Raw genomic sequence first — 20679 nt, 5'->3', positions numbered from 1 at the left:
GTAAGGCATCATTATAATTTATTTGATTGCCCAACATGTAAACTGACTTGTCGGGTGTTGGGCTTTTTAATCCCCTGTGTGGACTGACTGTGATAAGTCTGTGGCCGGTGATGGTGTTGATTGTGGATATGGACGTAATGATTATTGCTGTAATGATGCATCAAACTATAGTCATCACTAGTAATGAACGTGTTTGTTCTCGGCAGGTGTCAACACTCCAGATCATGCAGTTATGTTCTCCAACCTTGTGCAGCTGCTGAAGGAAAGAGTTAGCTCCCTTGTAGCAACTCTTCGCTCTAAGGACTGTCCGAACTTGAAGACAACCCTCTCCAAGATGATCTCCCAGCTGACATCAAACCCAGACTTGGTGCGGTTACTGCCTCCCTTGCACTGCATGATCATATTGATCTGTCTCTCCAATAACTTTTGTCATTTGTTACTCTCAATCACAAGTTATGTCTGATATATACCACAGATATAGCTCCGAGATAACTCAAAGTGGCAAATTAGACCAGATTTGATACTATGAGTATGCTCACGGTGGCAGTCAGTGTGTTAAACACATTAATAAAATATTTAAAAATGGAATGTTTGTGCTAAAGGACTCAAATGTTTTACACCGATGTTGACTTGTTATTGACATTGTTCTGCCATATTGGTGAGTGATATTCTGATCACGTTTCTTGTTTTTTTAGATGTTAGATGATGACGATGATGATATCGCTCCAAAACGAAAGCAGGCGGCGTGTACAGTGTCCACACTGTGCCAGTGGTACAACAGCAAGTTCAGAGTGAGTTGACAGTAGTCAAATTATTTACCAAACAGCTTAGATAATGCCCCCATCAATTTGTTTCCATATCAATGCATGGACTGTTTATACATCACTGTTTGAAGTACATAGCATAAACTCATATTTCATGAAAATGTTGCTACCAACCTATCACATAATAAAACAACAATCTCCACATTCATAGATCAGTGCAAACTAGCGCTTCTGATCTTGCCATAATTTATCAGGAGTTAACACATATATCTTAAACCTCTTTTTGATCTGCTTCATGTTAAAAGTTTCCTTTGATCTCCTTCTGGGTGGTTATGTAACTGTGTTGTTAATGCAACTGTTTATCATTTTGGTTCCCAACATGAGCAATATTTTGAAATCCATTTCTGATGTCCTTTACTGTAATATTTCTGGAAGCAGCAGTGAAATCCTGAGGGGATAGTATCATGACTGTGTTATCAAACTATGAGGGAAACCAGACGTTTTTGTTGATAACATGTTGGTCCACTGATGTTATTCAGAGGAGAAAAGACTATGCTACAAGATAGACTTGAAGTCAGCTAATGGCTCATTCCTTGAAAACAAGCCATATGTTATGATATTTTGAGAGAACTGATGATATTAAAGTTGTGGTGTGCCTTTGCAACAGATGTTAACATGCTAGAGGTGTCAGATGTAATGGTGGTGGTTGCACAAACATCGCACATTGTTTGAAGTATTCAAGCTGTATCTTCCAGTCTTCAAGTTCTTCTCCAAAGAAGCGTCGTTCTGGTGGTGGAGCTGTCGAAACAACCATGTCACAGCCCCCTCTGGTGGTTGTTCTGGAAGATATGGAGAGTTTCTTGCCCCATGTACTTCAAGATGTCATCAGTATCTGCAGGTAAACAGGCTCATCATTCCCACACCTCACCAGCAGTCTCCAACGCATCACTAGATCATGACTCCTATTATTTTCAAAAATGTTCTCACATGATAAATACCCTGAACTTCTTCCAAATGAGAGCTGCTTTTTGTCATCAACAACTTTCTGAGTGCTATTTTAGCTCAACAGTGCTCTCTGAGTGCTCTTTGACTTGATTTAGCATTTGTATTGTTTAAAATATACAAGTGGCTGAGACCATAAATTTGTAAACTTATCTTATCTCATGTATATACTCTCTCTCCTTTATTTGAGGAAATTAGAAAACTTGTGAACCTCCAGTGCAGGCACCCATCCTCCATGCTGTCCTCCTCCCCTAGAGGCAGTGCGCAGTTTTTTACTGTTTCGGGCTGACAGGTTCAAATATTTGCAGGCCCCAGTGTCCTTCAGTAGATTATCTCTCTTTTGTTGAACTGGAATCATTTCCTTTTCCTTTTTTGTTATTTTTATTAACGTTCTGGAATCACCCATGATCCTTCATGTTATGATAACTTACAGTTTCCCTCCCAGGTATTTCAGTGCTTTGTGCTTAGGAATGTCAACACCAGTCTTCCAGTTTATTGCAAGCTCCCATCTCCCAGTATTGTGCTTAGTACACTAAGGGGTTCAATGGATTAATCGATCACAAGAATAGGAGTTACACAGTAAAAAGCCTCTTTTGTACTTACAACTTATCTCAGTAGTTGAGACTTTGCTGTCTGTACTGTCACACACTAGGATAAGTACAATACATGAGATAGAATAAATTTACAAATTTGGAAATATGCTACACTAAGGATGTTTTCCCTATGACAGACAAACCAGTATAAAGCATTACAATAAATCATCCTTGTTTCAGCAACTACATTCATGAGCTTCCACTTGTGTTGGTGTTTGGAATTGCCACATCTGTAACAGCTGTTCATCGCCTGCTCCCCAATTCAATCTCCTCTCTTCTGTGCATGGAGAAGTTCCAGGCACCCCCCTCCTCGGAATACCTCACCCAGGTCATCAACAAGGTCAGTGTATCCAGGCATCTCACACACTACTTCTGTAATACTTCATGGGCGGTTCGTCAAACCCCTATGCAGAAAAAAATCTTCAGTGTGTTCATAAGTCATGTTCAAAATGGTTGGGAGTTTTCGAACACCCTGAATATTGCTGAGTGTGGCGTAAAACTTAACTCACTCACTCACTTACTTGATCCCTATATTGCTACAAAATGCCCATTTCTGTGTCTTTGTTTTCATTTTGTTGGAATATTACTTAAACAGAGTGAATCAGTTCTCAATCACTTCTAGTGTGTTAACTTCGCATGGGCACAATGTGTGAAGCCCATTTCTTGTGTTCACCAGTATGTCGCTGGAATACTGCTAAAAGCACTGCAAAACCAACTTTACACAATCACTCACCTAATGTGGTAAGTCAACTTGAAGTTACGTGTGATGATATTCCCTTACAGGTGTTGATGACAGCAACATTTCCCTTTAAACTTGGGCCCAAAGTGTTCCAACTACTCCTCGATATCTTCCTGTACCATGACTTCTCCGTCCTCAACTTCATCAAGGGTCTCCAAGTATGTACGTTTTTACAACTTACTGTATTTCTCTTGTAGGACTTAAACTCTGAAACTTGATGAGAAATGGTACTGACATTACCTATCATGGCGACTTATTGACATGACACAATGTTTGTTTCAGTTCTGTATGTTGGAGCATTTCTACAACCAGCCTCTGAGTCACTTGTGCTGCCACCTGGTGGACGTAGACAACACTGTCTCAAGTCTCGGCCACAAGGAACTTGACCGACTCCGACAGGTACCCTCCTTCACCAGGTATGTGCAGATGATTCAAGGTCTAGACCTCTTTGCCGTCTGTATTCACATAGGTGGACTCTTGTGTTTAGGGATGACAGACAAACTATCTCATGTCAGTATGTTATCCATTGTGAAGATCTAGGGTGCGTTGCAAACAGACAATCGCTTGCAAACGATGTACAGCTCACATTGAGTGCAAACTTTATATTGGCGTCTAAAGAAAATTTCAATTTGAAGACTGAACAAAATTGTTTGGGTGCCAAATTGGCAAAAAATAGCTTACATCCCAGCATCCTCTGTTTATTCCACAGGTTCAATGCAGTGCTTTTAAATTATCTGAAGCAGGATTTTTATTATATTTACGCTCTGTTCACAGACGTGCTAGAGACAAGCAACGTTGGCTCGCATTAGCCATGTCTAAGTCTGAGATAAGGTATGGTAACCGGTCAATTGTTGATGCTGAGATTCATTCCAGCAAGAAGCCAGCTGTACGAGGGGATGTCAATAAGTTTTGAGCCTTGAGCATTTTTCATACCCAGGTGTCGCAGCCTATGGTACGACATTGAACCTTGGGGTGTAGCTGATGTGATATATAAGTTTTGGTATCCTACTCTCAGAAGTTATTGAACAGCTCACATGGACAGAAAGAGACCCCCCTCACGGTAGTGAAAATGAAGAAAATTGAGTATAGAGCAGTAGTTAAGTTTTGAGTTCTTGAATGAAACTCGGCAAAGAACATTGAAGAAAATCTTTCAGCAGTTTATGGGAAGTCTTCCCCTTCATCTGCTACCATCAAATGATGGGTCAATGAATTTAAGCATGGTAGAGAGAATCTTGAAGTTGACCCTCGTCCAACAACAAGCACTGGTCAGGAAAACATTGACAGAGGGCATAGACTTGTGCTGGAAAATCGTCGAATCACACTCCACGAGTTAGAGGAGACCACAGGCATTTCACATGGATCCATCGAGACAATTCTTCATGAACATCTCGTCATGTGTAAGGTATGCGTAAGATGGGTGCCAAGAATGCTTACAGATGAAATGAAGCAAACAAGGTCACCATAAGCAACTCCATGCTAACCAGATACAAGAATAATCCAGAAGATTTTCACTTTAGGCTAGTAACCTGTGATGAAACCTGGATCTGCCACTATGATCCAGAGAGCAAACAAGAATCCATGGAATGGAAACATGTCACTTCTCCCAGGACCAAAAAGTTCAAAGCCTCCAGATCAGTGCAGAGGGTAATGGCGACAGTCTTCTGGGATAGCAAAGGCATCATCCACATAGATTACTTACCAAAAGGAAGAACAATGAATGGGGAATATTACGTTAACTTGTTGATGCAAGTGCGACAGTCAATCAAGGAGAAGCGCCGGGGCAAGATCAGACGTGGTATTCTTCTACATCAAGACAATGCTCCAGTACACCTTGCGTTGCAGCCGCTGCTATACAGGAATACGGGTACAAAATCTTGCCCCATCCCCCCTACTCTCCAGACCTGGCACCAAGTGATTACCATCAGTTCCCAAATCTCAAGAAACACTTGCGTGGTCGTAGATTTCAGGATGATAATGAGCTTATTGCTGCTACTTGGTTTGGGGACCAAAATGGCGCCTTCTACAGAGATGGCATCAGCGACTGGCAGAAAAGATGGAACAAGTGACTCACAAAGGGACTATGTTGAAAAATAAATGTGGTTCATACCAATATTTTGTCTTTTTCTATGCAAGACTCAAAACTTATTGACATCCCCTCGTATCTCCAGGGTCGTGTCCAGGGTTGGGCGAGTCCCCTTCCAAGACTCAGAAGAGATCATCTGTTGAGACAGAACCATCTCAGACCAAGAAAAATAAGAAGTCAAAGTCGTCATCTGCTAGATCTTTGCAGAATCATCCCTCGCAGATAAACAAGTCATTTGGGGAGAAGATAGTCCCCCTTAGAAGAACATCAATACTTAAACGAGTCTCCGTTAATGACACGGAGTGAAGAGACCATGCATTGGACTTCGGCAACTAGATCGATACCAATGGCATCTTTAACACCTCAGAACACATCTCATCTTCAACAGACATCTTCAACAGATTTCAAATGCACTGACGGGCATCGTAGACAACTCTTCAACACAGTCGTCAATGCACTCACCGAATGCATCTGACACAGGCGTCTTCATGCAACAATTGATGATGAACCTCATGGAACAAAGATTGGAAGAGGAAAGACAACTGCACTCGTCAACTACTTTGACTGTGAATCAACAAGATCATTCATCTAGACCGGCACTCACGTGGATGAGGATGAAGAGAAGGTGCATGCACGCACGCACTCCAGAAGATCCAGGTCCAGATCATCAGATCGCAGCACAGAGAAGGATATACCCACACCGAGTGAGTGTACTCGCACGAGTAGCGTCATACGCTCACGTGAGTGCACTCATGGATGGACGCGCCAGTGGATAAGTTCTTCTTCTTTCTCTCCTGTTTATAGAAGACGTTGTATGCAGTCATCCTCCCCTTTGGACTTAGACTCACGCAGTCGGGATCGTCGGCAATCTATGGATTCATCTTTCTCTAGGAAGAATGAAGTTAGACATCAGTGTGAATTGTCATCAGAGGAAGTCTTATTCTCGGACTCGGAAATTACATCATGGATCACAGATGGTTTAAACCTGGCTTCCCCATCTAAGGATACCAACGAGTTCAACACATACATGATGAAGAATGACGACATTGATACGTTAACATTTCCGCTGATTCCTCCTGTATCTACGATACCTGAGACTTTGTCTACAGCATTCAAGACAGCAACCAAGTTTTAACAGCAACATGTGCCGCCTTTTAACGCACGTCATTTCCCTCTTCATAATATGGAGCCATTCATCAGAGCGGCGGAGGTTGACGAAGGCTATGAAATCATCAATCCAGCTCGTAATAGATTTTACAAGGTGGAAGACAAAAGATTGGCGCAACTGGACACTACTATGAGGCGGACCATTTTTGGATTAGCTCGATCTAGAGCCATCAACGGGACTCTCATCACTAAGTTTAGCAACCCAGTAAACGAGGAAGAGAGGATGATCCTGTCGGCACTCGTTACGCAGAGGAAGGATCAGCGATTTATGTCTAAGCATTCAGCTTCTACCACTGCTGGAATTAATCTACTTCGTAGGCAGGGGCTCCTGTCCGCCACCTCATGGAGTGAGAACTTCACAAAGCCATTGTATCAAGCCCCATTGTCTGCACCTACAGTATTCGACGGAAGGATTGAAGGGGTAGCAAGATCGGTTACTCAAGATTCAAGGGAAGTTATGATGATAAAATCCATCGACACTTCTGTCCTTAAACAGAGAAATCAATGTTACATTAGCAAGTCCAAGTTTTCCAGGGTTCAAAGAGCGCTGGAGGATACACCACCACTCTCAAAACAACCAACTCACATCATCTATGCAAACAACCAACTAGACAAGTTGACCGATGCTATATCAACACTTTTGCAGAATGGAGCAGTAGAAGTAATACAGCCACAGAATTTAACACCCGGATTTTAATCTCCAATTTCCCAGTTCGGAAGACGAATTCCAGAGAGTAATTCCATCTCATTTACAACATTAAGGAATTCAACAAGAAGTTTCTACGGAAGCCAGAACATTTCAAGATGGTACATCTTCCTCAATTAAGACTCCTCATCAGACCAGCAGACTATCTAGTCAGCATGGATAGGCAAGATGCATGCCTACATATCCTGATATGTCGCGAATCCAGAAAATATCTACACTTCCTTTTCAATGGTCAGCATTATCAATGTTTGGAATATCTTTGGCCCCATGGCTATTTACATGAATAACCAAACCCATCGTCACTTATCTACACCTCAGGGGGCTACGCAGTGCGTTTTATGTGGACGACAGGATACAAGTGCATCAACGGGAAAGTCAACTCAGACACCAATTAGACTTCATGATCAGGCTACTAACACAACTGGGTTGGTTAGTAGATCACCTAAAGTCAGAATTGGAACCTCAACACGATATCAAATTCCTAGACATTTGTTTCATCACTACGTTGAATCAGATCGTAGTTCTGGAGGACTGGTGGGTCAAGATTCAAGAAATGATCATGCAAACTCCGCTAACACTTGACAATGGCAGTGTCTACTGGGCCTCCTCACATCAGCACAAGATATGACTGAAAGAGGAAGACTGCAGTTGCATCCCTTACAAGGATTCTTGAATCTTCATCTCAGCAACAGAGTACAGATTCCGCTTCCAGACAGCCTGAAGCCTTTTCTGATGTGGTGGACTTGCCGATCGAATGTCTGCGCAGGAACCTAGGTGTTAGAGGCAGCATTCAACAACCGCCTTTAAGTAGACGCATCTCTACAAGGATGGGGAGCTCATCTGGGAAATGAGGTAGCAGCAGGAATCTGGAACAAAGAGGAACAAGATTTCACATCAACAGTTGGAAATGAAAGCACTCATTAATACCATCCACCACTGGTCGACAGCATTAAGAAACAAGTTATTAATGATCCACACGGACAACTCAACAGTAGCATTTTACATAAACAAACAAGGGTCAACAAGATTACTATCTCTACTACGCCTAACATTTCAACTGTTCAACCTAGTCGACAGCCTGAATCTTCAAGTAAAAGCATGTCACATACCAGGAGCCTGCAACGGGAACCGCAAATAGATCTATTTGCAAACAGACAACAACCTTTGTGGCGCCAGTACCATATCCCCTAGCCAAGGCAACGGACGCTCTCAGCATTCCATGGGAAGGACTAAACATGTACGCGTTTCCCCGTCCAGTACTGTTACCAACAGTCATTGAGAAAATCAGACAAACAAACAGGTTACAACTGATTTTGGTCATACCTTACTGGCCAACAAGAGATTGGTTTTCAACACTTATAGAAGAGCTAGGACAACCAACACTACAGTTACCAGAGTGAAAGAATCTTTTCATTCATGGACCGTATCAAAACTTGTTTGAAACGCAAAGGATATTCAGAGAGAGTGGCGAAAGCAGTCACCTTAGCTTTAAGGAAATCCACTGACATGCTTTATAACAAGTGGAAACGGTTTGAGACATATGCCAGGAAAAAGGGATTTTCGGCAAACAAGGCAACTCATCCTCAAACAGCAGATTATTTATCTGACTTAAGTTACCCGATCTATCACATGACTTGTGGAAGCCAGATGCTCTGCGGAGTATTTTGGTGGAAAGTCTATGGGCACGTCTTGAACAGACTAGCATAAGTGATTATGACCTTGCATTCATTATGAAGGTAATTATACATGGAAAAACGTCGCAACTAGTTTCGATTGTTATATTGTGATATTTAGTTGCATCAGAAACTCACAAGACACTAGATTTGTTAGTGTCATCTCGTACCAGTCAACAAAACCTTCTCTTCGACTGGATGTGATTCCCCTCCAAATCTCCAACCAATATGAGAAGAATAAGACTGAATTATCGCTGTTACAAGTTCCCGTTAGGGGGAAATTATTGGATGTGGTTTACAACTGACACCAGAATCCAGCATGGCCTGACCCACTGCCGCTTCCGTCGGATTCTGTAAGCAATTAAGCATGAGTCAGGATAAGGAAAAATATGTAATTTTCTGAATAAAATTGATATTTTATACTTATCCTGACTCATGGCTAAAGCCCTCCCAGCCGCCCCTCACAGACACACTGAATTCTTGCATCCTCCTGTCGGGCGATTACAGGAGAGAGTGAAGTAGCATGGCGGTCAGCTGACCATGTGAGTGGGAAAAGGGAGCTAATACTTGGGTGAGTGTGATTTTACGTCTGCTTCTTTTAGAAGGGAACTTTAAGGGATTTCAGGTGTTCCACTATCTTCACCAGGAAGAGGAGAGTAAGCAATTAAGCCAGTCAGGTTGAGTATAAAATATCAATTTTATTAAAAAAATTATGTTATTAGCACCAGACAAGCAAACGGTAATTTCCCTGCCATTTTTGGAAGATCGATAAACCCCTTGAACCGTTTCAAGCCCAGAATAATTCATTTGCTTACTCTAAGCGATTTTCAGCTTGCAACGCACCCCTATGCTTTATTCTTTACAATCTGTAGTGACATGAGGTTGATACATGGCATGCAGTCCCAGTGTTGGTCAGTGTTTGTGATGTCGAACATCCTTAGAGAGCTGTTTTTTCACATTGACAGTCGCATAGCCAGGATATTGCTGTTGAGCAAAGCAGCCTAAATACCTCTTATATTAAGTGTATATTGAACAAGACAAACAAACAGTACCTGTTTTGTGGTAGGTCTTGTTCTGCTGTATATACAGGGACAGTGTAACCTAAAGACTGCTTGTCCAGGACTTACTTCCCCTTCATGTTGTGTACCTGCCAAGATATTGTTGGAATGTTGCTTAATCTAAAACCATACTTACTTGCTTTTTACAACATAATCTTAATTAACTGTGTGTACTGCAGGTACCTTGTGGAGAGCTGTTCTCCTGAAGATCAGTCCAGACTCGAGGAGGATGATAAATTTCTAAAGGTAACAACGAGTGATCCTCAATATGCCATCTTTATTGAATAACGTTAATGACCCATGGATAGGTTTAAGATATTGGTGTATGAAGTATTGCTTTATTTAGTTACACATTTTGCAACATTATTATACAATTATTGACTTCTAGTGAGGTTGATCCAATAATTTAATGACCTTGGACAAGTGATATTCACTTAGGCAGAGCCGAGGTGTCCAAGGTTTATAAATCATTGGAATGAAGTCAAAATGAAGTCAATAATTGTTTTATTATATGACAAAAGTACTGACACAGTCATGAATCTTCGTGGTGTTGTGTCGTCTGCCATTTTGATACAGATGGGATGTAACTCTAAACCAACACAGTCACAGCCATGAAGCAATGCCTATCACATCCTTACCTGGCATAACACATGCAATGTGGAGTTCACAGATGGAATATCCCAAATGTATTTTTAGCCAAGGGGAGGTGCTTGGATTGTTATATCAACTTCTCGAAACATGGCAAGGTTGACATCACTTAGAGTCAAAGCTGTCATGTGACCAAGTGAGCCAGTCAAGGGCGAAAATCAACCTGCCATATAATAAGGACATTTGGTGTTATGTCTGTACTGATCAACATCAGAGACACTGAACTGACTCAAGAGCTTTTCAGTGTTTGCTGATACAGTATGCCAGGATTTTTTGTTCTCAGTAATGCAATTGTTGACAGTTATGTTCTGTTATTAGCTATCTCCTTTTTGAGATGTATTATGTTTTTAGGGATCTACTTGTTAAAGATCACATGTACTCTACCTGGGGTGGGTGGAGGGGTGGGTAAAACTACGTAAATCATATATTGACATTCTTATAAATGATACCCCATCATTAAAACTACACATTTCGACATTTAATTACCTTAAATTGACCTTTTTGACAACAGTGCACAATTCTCTCCCACGAACAAAATTTCAACCAATCAAAGGGATGTAATATGAGGTTTGGCTATGTGGGTTGCTGTAGTATTCATCTACATTTCAGGGGTGGATTATCTAAACCTGCAAATTTTGACTATTGTTTTGAAAAATGAAAGCGTTATGTTTGCAGAATCTACTGCCATATAATTTTGTCACCTGTTTTGCTTATTTTCAGAGATTCTGCTTGTTTTTATAGAAGATTCTATCAAAATCACTTGTTATAATGGATATAAATCATTCTGTTACAAGCTGTGTCATGTAAAAATTTTTGGTCCTGATTCCAAAACTTATTTTACTATGAGCAGGAGGTGGTTTTGATCTTTTAATTTGATGAAAACAAACCATAATCTAATTGATCCTCAAGCTGACTTTAGGCTATGACCCCCACGATTTTAAAAAATGGTGGCGCAAACATCTGCCAGTCTGAGAATAAGTGCCATTTAGGTTGTTTATAGTGATTTACGAATTCTAACCTACTTTCTTATAACCACTGCTCATAACATAACAATTTCACTCTTGGAAGCGAGGTGGGTGTCAATATAATACTACGTGTGTACTTCTGAGGAAGAAATCTCAATGTTGCAAGTTGTGTCATGCAAAATCTTTTTGGTTATCAATCATTTACTAGTAAGTAGTATGATATTTTTTTTTAACTTGATGGAAACAAATCTGAATAGTATCTTCTATCTTTGAAGCAAGCTTGGTGCCCAGCCACCTGATTTAATCCGTACAGGCTTGTACAACGCTCGCTTTACTCTAACCAACAACATATTTAGCATGAACTGAGGGGTCCTGTGATAATGGCGACACCATCTCCTGTCACCAGTGAGCATTTGACAGCAACCTAATGATTTGCCATGTCCTCATTGATGTAAAAAAATCAGCAAATTGACGAGCTTTTTACACATTTTATATACAACTAACTGAAAATTCATCCTCACATGACGTCACTGCAGGACTCTGGTGGCAGAGTTATGTAACCTGTCTGTGGTTTCGTTGGGGTGAGAGGGAAGGAGGCAACTTCTTGGCAACTTTTAATTGCTCAGTGGTAATTAACCACGCGTTTTTTAAGAAAAAACCTGCTGTTCTGCTTAAGACTAACTACAAGTAATGGTTAAAGGAGTACAAAAATGTGAGTCTATTTGTGATTACATCCACATGTAATCAGTTATCTACTTGTTGACGTGTAGTGCTGTGTTGTCAAGGATATAGTTGTTGACATGTAGTGTTGAGTTGTCAAGGATCTAGTAGACATGTAGTGCTATTTTGTCAATAATCGTGTTTCTGCGTAGTGCTGTGTTGTCAAGGATCTACTTGTTTATGTTTAGTGTTGTTTTGTCAGGGATTTACTTGTGAAATTGTAGTGATGTGTTGTCATCAATCTTCTTGTGAATGTGTTAGCTTGTGATGTCAAGGATCTACATGTTGATGGATATTTTTACATTGTCAGGATCCCCTTGGTCACATGTAGTGTTGTCAGGTATCTTCCTTTTGACATGAAGTGTTATGTTGTCAGGAGCGAGTGAAGGATCTACTTACTGGTCTCCATGACTACCACAGTACTTTCTTCCCCATCCTACAGTGTCTGAATGTATGGGGGTCAGTTCTTCCAAGGTACCCACTTGGCAAACAGGTATGTGTTTTCTCAGCTTTTTTATCTTATGTCCTGTACTCCAGATAATTTCAGTTATTGCAATGACTTCAGACAAACCACTCACAAATGTGCCTGCATTATGTTTTAAGACATTCATAACTTTTTCTTCTATGTTGCAGCTGCGGGAGCTGTATGCCACCAGTCTTGAGTCAGATGTGTGTGACAGTGAGGCTTACAAGGAGGCCATGACTCTTTTTAGGTATCCGTACTGCTCCTTCCCTTCCTTCCAAATCTCTCACTCACTCACTCACTCTCACTCACTCACCCACCCACCCATATTTTGCCGAAGGTTTCCAAATAACGTAATTTTGCCTCTTTCACCCTAGCCTAACCCAACAGCACGTCATCCTATCCTGCTTTCCTTAATGATCAGGTCATTGTTTAGTAGATGTTATTTGTCAAGATAAAGAACTGGTTGGGAAAGTAAGACCAGAAACCAGAGGACGGAGAGAAGTAAGACCGAGAGCTCGTGACGTCTTACTTCCCTCCAAATGATGGGTGAGGACTTACTTTTCCTACTATAACCGAGGAGTGCTTTTTATACGTATAAACCGTCAATTATGTATGTTTAGATGATCATGTAATGAACTTCATAACTGTAACTGTAGCACTAGTAAAATCAATTTAATGACAGGCCTAACTATAAATAGATTATTCAACCCTGGTACCTTTGTCTGTGCGGTGACCGTCAGAGTATACATTTAATAACCTGATAGGTGCAATTTAAACTGGAAAATAGGTCTTACTTACAATAAGAAATACCTTGTAGCAAACAAAAACAACAAGTGCTGTCATTCCTTGGAAAGAGGCCATGTCTAATATATAATGTGAAGCACCCTTCAGGTTTATATGTCATGTTATCCTCTTGTTACGCTTGCCAGGATGTTATCAAAGGATGAGTTGTCGAGCCTGGTCACTTTGTGTGTGGAGCGAACTATGTCGCTGGACCTCCCTCCAGGGTTGGTGCAGCTGCCAGACCATCTCCAGGAACTCCTGGCTCTGCTGGAGAAGGAAGATGGTGGGTGTGTTTGACATGGTAAAGTCTGAGTGATAAAATGTTAAGTCAGTCATTTTTAAACTACAAATGTTGCGTTCAAGTTTTCCCAGATGCTCCTAACTGTCTTGTCTGTAGGTTGATGTCCAAGAGTGTGTTTGTTTTGGCCACTTATTTACAGTACTTCTATTGAACATTAGAGGAAGCACCAGAGACAGAGCCGGCTGAGAAAGATGAAGTGCGCTTCACGAAAACAGATCTACACACTTTACGTAAGGTAGGACATGAGCAGATCATGGTGATCCTATGTTTTTCATAAATGCACTTGACCTGCATTCTGGTTATATCTCGGTAGCTGAGGGAAACTTGACTTGATTTCAGACCATGATGTTTACTACTCCAATCAGTTGAAGAGTGGTGTCTGGTGACAGTTTTGGTTCCGGAAAGGAACTCCCAATACAATATAGAATCATTTTTCCTTATCCTGATTCATGCTTATTATTTTTATCTCTTTATGTACAAATTGACAGTGGAACACTTGAATCCCTTGTAGTTAGTTGAAGAGGATGTAAAAGTTTACTCCCCCTTTGAGTTGTGGATGCTCCTCCCTTGAAACCTTTCCCTCCAAAACAGTCATCAGAGAGCAAAAGGAAGAAGTCCTCATCGTCTGTGACACAGAATTCAGAGACGTATACGCTGACCCTCTGATACTGCTGCTAGAACATCTATGCAATCTACCTCCATGGTGGAACAATCATCCTCTGCAGGCACGACAGGTGTTCACATGCTTGAAGACCAGTCTCGACCAATGCAGACGTCTGTCAACAGAGACAACACCAGTGAAGCCTCATTGCAGCTGCAGGAAGACATAGATGGTGCCTCAGTGTTTTCAAATGCTTCATCTACACCGCATGGAGCATCAGTTCGTCAAAGAGAGAGCTGTATGTCAGAATCCTAACATGATAGAAAGCGTTCGGCGAAACATGAGCATTCAAGAACTTGTTCCTGAGAGATCTTCACCATTTTCCCACAAGCCGATGGCTCACGTTTGAGAAGATCTTCATGTTCAGAAGACTCAGCCATCATAAGGGAAGAGAAAGATGGTTCCAGTAATGTCCTTGAGACTACAAGAGATTATGAAGTCACGTCAGTGTCCGAGAACGTCAAGAGAAAAAGAAAAAGGGAGATCTAGTCGATCCATGTCAGAATCCCACAGACATAGATCAGCATTGTCATGGAATGGAAACAAGGGGGAATTTTCATGAAAAGAAAGTTCACGAAGGTACAGTTTGGTGGACCCGGAACTATCTGAGGGAATATATACAGAGGAAGAGGGCAACTCTGTCCTCTCAAAAGCAGAGGTCACATCTCGGATTGCAATCAGCTTGAACTTGGCATCCCCCTCCAAGGAATCGAATGCAGCGTTCACATATAAGATGCTGACAGATGACTTTGACACACTGAAAATTCCACTCATTGAATTGATCTCCAAGGTGTGTGTAAACCTCCATACAGCGTTCGAAAAAGCAACCTGGTTCCAGAATCAACATGTACCTACGTTCAATGCTAAGAAGTTCCCTCTTCATGCTGTGGACCCCTTCATGAGAGCACTGGACCTGGATGACAACTTGAAGTTGATCAGTGACTCCCATAACAAGTATTATAAGATGAAAGACAAGAAAATTGGTCAGCTTGACACCATGACTAGAAGAACCTTATTTGGCCTTGCTACATCTAGAGCGATCATTGAGTCACTGATATCCGACAGAAGACGATAGAATGATCCTGTCAGCCCTAATAACTCAGAAGGACCAGCATTTCATGTCTGATCACCTGGCCTGAACTTCAGTATGTCTCACCCTACTACAAAAACAAGGTCTACTATTAGCATGTTCCTGGAGTGACAGGTTCACCAAACCTCTACTGAGAACTCAAGGGTGGTGCCTACAATCTTTGGCTGGGAGATTGACAAAGCTGCCAAGGGAGTCACACATGATTCCAGAGAAGTCATGATGATCAAGTCCATTAACAAGTTGGCCAACATGATCCGTCAAACGCCACACAAGTACTTCAACAAGTCAAAGTTCACCGGAGTACAGAAAGTGAAGGAGAAGAAATAGTCCAGCTTCTGAGACGAGAAGAATTCCTTTAGCTAGTAAACTTGATGATCTCAGTGTTGGAACCAAAGCGGGATCGTCAGTTCCTGTAAATAAGGCTCTTCACAACACAGAATCACAGTTGTGGTCGCAGACCTAGTTGGATCAAGATCAAAGACTAGATTCAAATAGCCTTGATTACCACCACCAACATGGCAGTGTCTCCTCCATGGCATAGGACCTGACTTTCAAGTGATGGACTCACAAGTTGAATGTCTGCGGAGGGACCTATTTAGAAGAGCCAGTCTTTGACATGCATTTCTACATAAATGCATCAGTACAAGAATAGGGAGCACATCCTGACAATGAAGTGGCATCAGGGAAGTGGTCGAAACAAGAAAAACATTTTCACATCAAGATGAATTAAACATCTGGCTAAAGGTGTGTCGCATCCCAGAAGAAGTCTGACAGCAATTAACTTAACCCATTGAGTGGATGCTCCACCTAGAGGCCTTCTGGGTAATCGTAATGTAAATAGTATGTGCCCTCATAGATCTGTTCACCACAAGATTCAACAGCTACAACATTCATCTCACAGGACCAGATCCTCAAGTCTTGGCAACAGACACACTGAACATGCCATGGGAAGGACTAAATGCATACTACTACCTCCAGTACTATTGAAGATCAAGCAGACCTGAAAGCTACAACTGACTTACACAGATCTAATACAAGAACTCGGAAGTCCAACCCTAAAACTACCAGAGTACTTGTACTACTTGTACATCCGCAAACCAAGCAAGCTCAGGGAAAGCTGCAATGTTCCAGCTACACGTATCAAGACTTGCTTCAAGACAGAAAAAGATACTCAGCCAGAGCAGCAAAAGCAGTAACCCTAGCTCTACGCAGATCAACTCACAACTTCAACTTTCACTCTGGAGAATTTTAGTTTAGAGTCCATGCACACTGTCTAGACTAACATGAGATACAGGACGATAAGGAAAAATATGTAATTTTTTAAGTAAAGTAAAGTATTCAGAAAATTACATTTTTATACTTATCCCGATTCATGGTGTCAATCCCTCCCAACCTTCCCAGAGAAGGCACTTTTGGTGTCCCAGCAAACCCAGGTGCAAGGGCTTATTCAGGAGAAAGTGATAAGCATGGCAAGTCACAAGACTGTTTTGGAGGGAAAGGGTTCAAGGGAGGCAACTCGCAGGTGAATGAACTTTTACATCCTCTTCAGGGAACTACAAGGAATTCAAGTGTTCCACTATCATTTGCAGGATGGTGATATGCTTAATACGCATAAGTCAGGATAAGTATAAAATATCATATTAACTTAATTACATTTTCCATGTAACAAATTTTACATTAGGTCAATATTGCATAACAATATTAAATTTAAAACTCTTTTTTCATCCTCTCCGTGTAAATGAGATCCAATCATCCCATATATATTTATTGACTTTGTGCAAGACTGCTTTTAAGTATAAGTGATACAAGTCCCATGTAATACACCAGGGTTCAGTGTAGGTGATTCGTTGTTTACTTTCAGACTTTAAAGGAAATGGGGAAGAAAAGAAGATTTTCACCATTTGAACAACAGAGAGAAAGAGTTGTTGACTTCTTTGATTCACTATTTAGGTGAGATTGATGATATGTTCTTAGCCTTTTACTTTAGACAATCATCCTCTGCAGGCATGACAGGTGTTCACCTGCTTGAAGACCAGTCTCGACCAATGCAGACGTCTGTCAACAGAGACAGTTCAACATGTAACTGGCATCTTACAGCAGCAAACAGAACTCTGAACATGAGATGTCAAAGTGGATATTTTCATTCTTTAGCATCGAGTACTGAAGGCTTAAATGATGCATGTAGGTGTGGTGAGGGCAAAGATACATATGTACAATTGTCATCAATGTGAACAGGATATTTACCCAGTGATGATTCCAAGTTGTAAGTGGTCTCCAGGAACCTATGTTGTTCATGATAACAGGATATTTACCCAGTGATGATTCCAAGTTGTAAGTGGTCTCCAGGAACCTATGTTGTTCATGATAACAGGATATTTACCCTGTGATGATTCCAAGTTGTAAGTGGTCTCCAGGAACCTATGTTGTTCATGATAACAGGATATTTACCCTGTGGTGATTCCAAGTTGTAAGTGGTCTCCAGGAACCTATGTTGTTCATGACAGGTGATGCTACAGACCCTAAGTGGCTGCTTCCAGTGTCTGCTACATTGCCAGGACTTGCTCAGTAGTGTTAAACTATGAAGTGATGCTAATGTTCCTCTTGTAGGAAGTACTTGAAGTGTCCAAGCAGTCAGCCGCTTCACGAGTTGGTCTACCACAGTTCGGTGTCTGGTGTCCGACGCCACATCAATGCCTCCCCACGCCTCGCTATACAGAAGGCACTCAGTAACCCAGCCAAGTACCTCCAGGTGAGTTTGACATTTAGGATCCATAGCCCTGCTACCCAGCCAAGTACCTCCAGTTGAGTTTTACCTGTAAGGTCCATAGCTCTGCTACCCAGCCAAGTACTTTCAGGTGAGTTTTACCTGTAAGGTCCATAGCCCTGCTACCCAGCCAAGTACCTCCAGGTGAGTTTTACCTGTAAGGTCCATAGCCCTGCTACCCAGCCAAGTACCTCCAGTTGAGTTTTACCTGTAAGGTCCATAGCCCTGCTACCCAGCCAAGTACCTCCAGTTGAGTTTTACCTGTAAGGTCCATAGCTCTGCTACCCAGCCAAGTACTTTCAGGTGAGTTTTACCTGTAAGGTCCATAGCCCTGCTACCCAGCCAAGTACCTCCAGTTGAGTTTTACCTGTAAGGTCCATAGCCCTGCTACCCAGCCAAGTACCTCCAGTTGAGTTTTACCTGTAAGGTCCATAGCTCTGCTACCCAGCCAAGTACTTTCAGGTGAGTTTTACCTGTAAGGTCCATAGCTCTGTAACCCAGCCAAGTACCTCCAGGTGAGTTTGACCTGTTAGATCCATAGCTTTGTTACCCAGTCATGGTACCTCAAGGTGAGTACAAACTGTGACTTCCATAGCTCTGTAACCCTGGATGTACACCAGTTGCCATTTAACTCACATCACACCTGGCTATAGATGATGTTGTTTTCTGATTAGCTTCTTCTGGTTGCAGTGTGAGTGCTGTGAAGGAGAGCATGGGGCGATCACATCCTCAATGCCAGATCTCTGCATTGTGTATAAGCTGCATTTGGAGTGTCCTCAACTTATCAATCTGTATGACTGGCTTCAGGTTAGTATCAACAGGATGCTTACTATAGTCACAGTGTTGCTGTAAGAGATTCATTTGATACTCTGTTACAGGTAATACACAGAACAGCCAAAGAAATACAACTCTGTTTTTTGTCAAGTTTTTAAATAGAAGACATGAAAAATGGTCACTTTTGTGATATATATATATGTTTTTTTTAACTTGCCTTTCTTTTGCTGTTAAGTATACTTTCAAACTTTGTCCACTTGCAACAGTGAAAGGTTTTCCTTTCAGCAATTCAGGTTGTATACATGTCATCACTGATTTAGAAAATTATTCTCTTGTAAACAAATAACCCTACCTTCAACTTAATATACAGTTGTTAGTCTTTGGGGACATTTCTCAGCCTGCTTTGTTTATAGGTGTAACATTGTTTCTGTGAGTAGAAAATGATATCAACCATTTGTAAAAGTCTCATTTTGGCTCATTATGAGCAGCAATGAACAGCAGTAGTCAGTTAACTTGAATTTTAAGTTTTTGAGTTGACATTCCCAGTCTATGTACATTTTGGTATATGTATGTTGTCACCCAGGCTTTCATCACCGTGGTAACAGAAGATGAACAGAAGAGGACAAAGGATGAGGACAGTTTATTGCAGTATCCTTCACTGAGTTGCAGAGACATCTAAGCAGGCATGTTAAATGTTTTTGCATTTGAGAAGAAGTTGTTATAGAATGACAGCAAGGATTTGAAGCTTATATTCTAGAACTAATGGGATCAGTATTTGCTTTATCTCCTTGGTTCCAGCATCATTGTTAGAATTGTCAAAGTCAGACATATTGTTTCTTTTCTTCAAGTTTAGGAGTAGTAGGGTAGCCCAGTGGTTAAAGCATTAGCTTGTCACAATGAAGATAAGGGTTAGATTTTCCACAGGGGCACAATGTATGAAGCCCATTTTTGGTGTAGCCCGCAGTCATAGTACTGGAATATTGCTAAAAGTGGTGTGATTATCTTAGTTAACTAGTTTGATATTTTGTAGGATTATGTGGTATGACAGCAATGCATGCTTTGTTACATGTTATTTGATTCTTTAACCTATGCCAGAGCACGATTTATTCGTTCAGTCTCAGAGCTGCAATTCCTGGGTTTCATCAAACCAACAAAGAGAAAGACGGATCACGTGGCCAGACTCACATGGGGAGGTTGCTGATACAGTGTCTAACATGTGATACAGTGTCTAACATGTGATACAGCATGTGTAACATGTGATACATTGTGTGTAGCATGTGATACAATGTGTGTAGCATGTGATACAATGTGTGTGAAACAGTGAACAGTAAAGTGATTGAAGTGTTGGCTGGCCAACAAAAGGGAGATAACTCTGACGGGTCTGGCAAAACAGACACCTGTTGACTTTCTTCCCGTCGTAGACCTATCATTCAACTGATGTACCTGCAATAAATATTAATTATGCACAACTTCGTTTTTGTTGTGTGTCTGTTGAGTTACTGCTAACTTTTTCATTGTCATACCGTGATTCTATTCAGGTTTGTAAGGTGGATGCATTCCTAATATGTGGGAAATGGGAAATATTGTATGTAGAGTATATAACTCACAATCTTTACATATGGCAGATGCCTAGTCTCAGAATTTTATTCCGAAACTTCATAAGGTTGAAATCTGACAAAGACCATTTCATGATGATAAAGGTACAAAGATTTCAAAATTCTC

At 41.2% G+C, this 20679-nt stretch overlaps 1 protein-coding gene across 1 annotated transcript in view; it reads left to right on the top strand.

Annotated features, from left to right (window-relative positions):
• Positions 1-20426, top strand: part of LOC137286372 (origin recognition complex subunit 3-like) — a 34577-nt gene extending 14151 nt beyond the window's left edge. Inside the window, exons 5-20 of the mRNA XM_067818188.1 lie at positions 207-367; positions 696-791; positions 1520-1662; positions 2540-2699; positions 3143-3256; positions 3381-3514; positions 9965-10031; positions 12495-12611; positions 12752-12831; positions 13514-13650; positions 13827-13903; positions 17281-17369; positions 18027-18168; positions 18874-18990; positions 19541-19605; positions 20053-20426. Of these exons, the coding sequence (XP_067674289.1) occupies positions 207-367; positions 696-791; positions 1520-1662; positions 2540-2699; positions 3143-3256; positions 3381-3514; positions 9965-10031; positions 12495-12611; positions 12752-12831; positions 13514-13650; positions 13827-13903; positions 17281-17369; positions 18027-18168; positions 18874-18990; positions 19541-19605; positions 20053-20158 (1805 nt within the window). The 3' untranslated portion in view covers positions 20159-20426. The remainder of the gene's footprint in view (positions 1-206; positions 368-695; positions 792-1519; positions 1663-2539; positions 2700-3142; positions 3257-3380; positions 3515-9964; positions 10032-12494; positions 12612-12751; positions 12832-13513; positions 13651-13826; positions 13904-17280; positions 17370-18026; positions 18169-18873; positions 18991-19540; positions 19606-20052) is intronic.
• The last annotated feature ends 253 nt before the right edge of the window (positions 20427-20679 follow it).

Source organism: Haliotis asinina, chromosome 6 (genome assembly GCF_037392515.1).
Source record: "Haliotis asinina isolate JCU_RB_2024 chromosome 6, JCU_Hal_asi_v2, whole genome shotgun sequence".
Classification (NCBI taxonomy): domain Eukaryota; kingdom Metazoa; phylum Mollusca; class Gastropoda; order Lepetellida; family Haliotidae; genus Haliotis; species Haliotis asinina.
The sequence above is the reverse complement of the archived record's forward strand: the minus strand, read 5'-3'. Positions and strand labels throughout refer to the sequence as shown.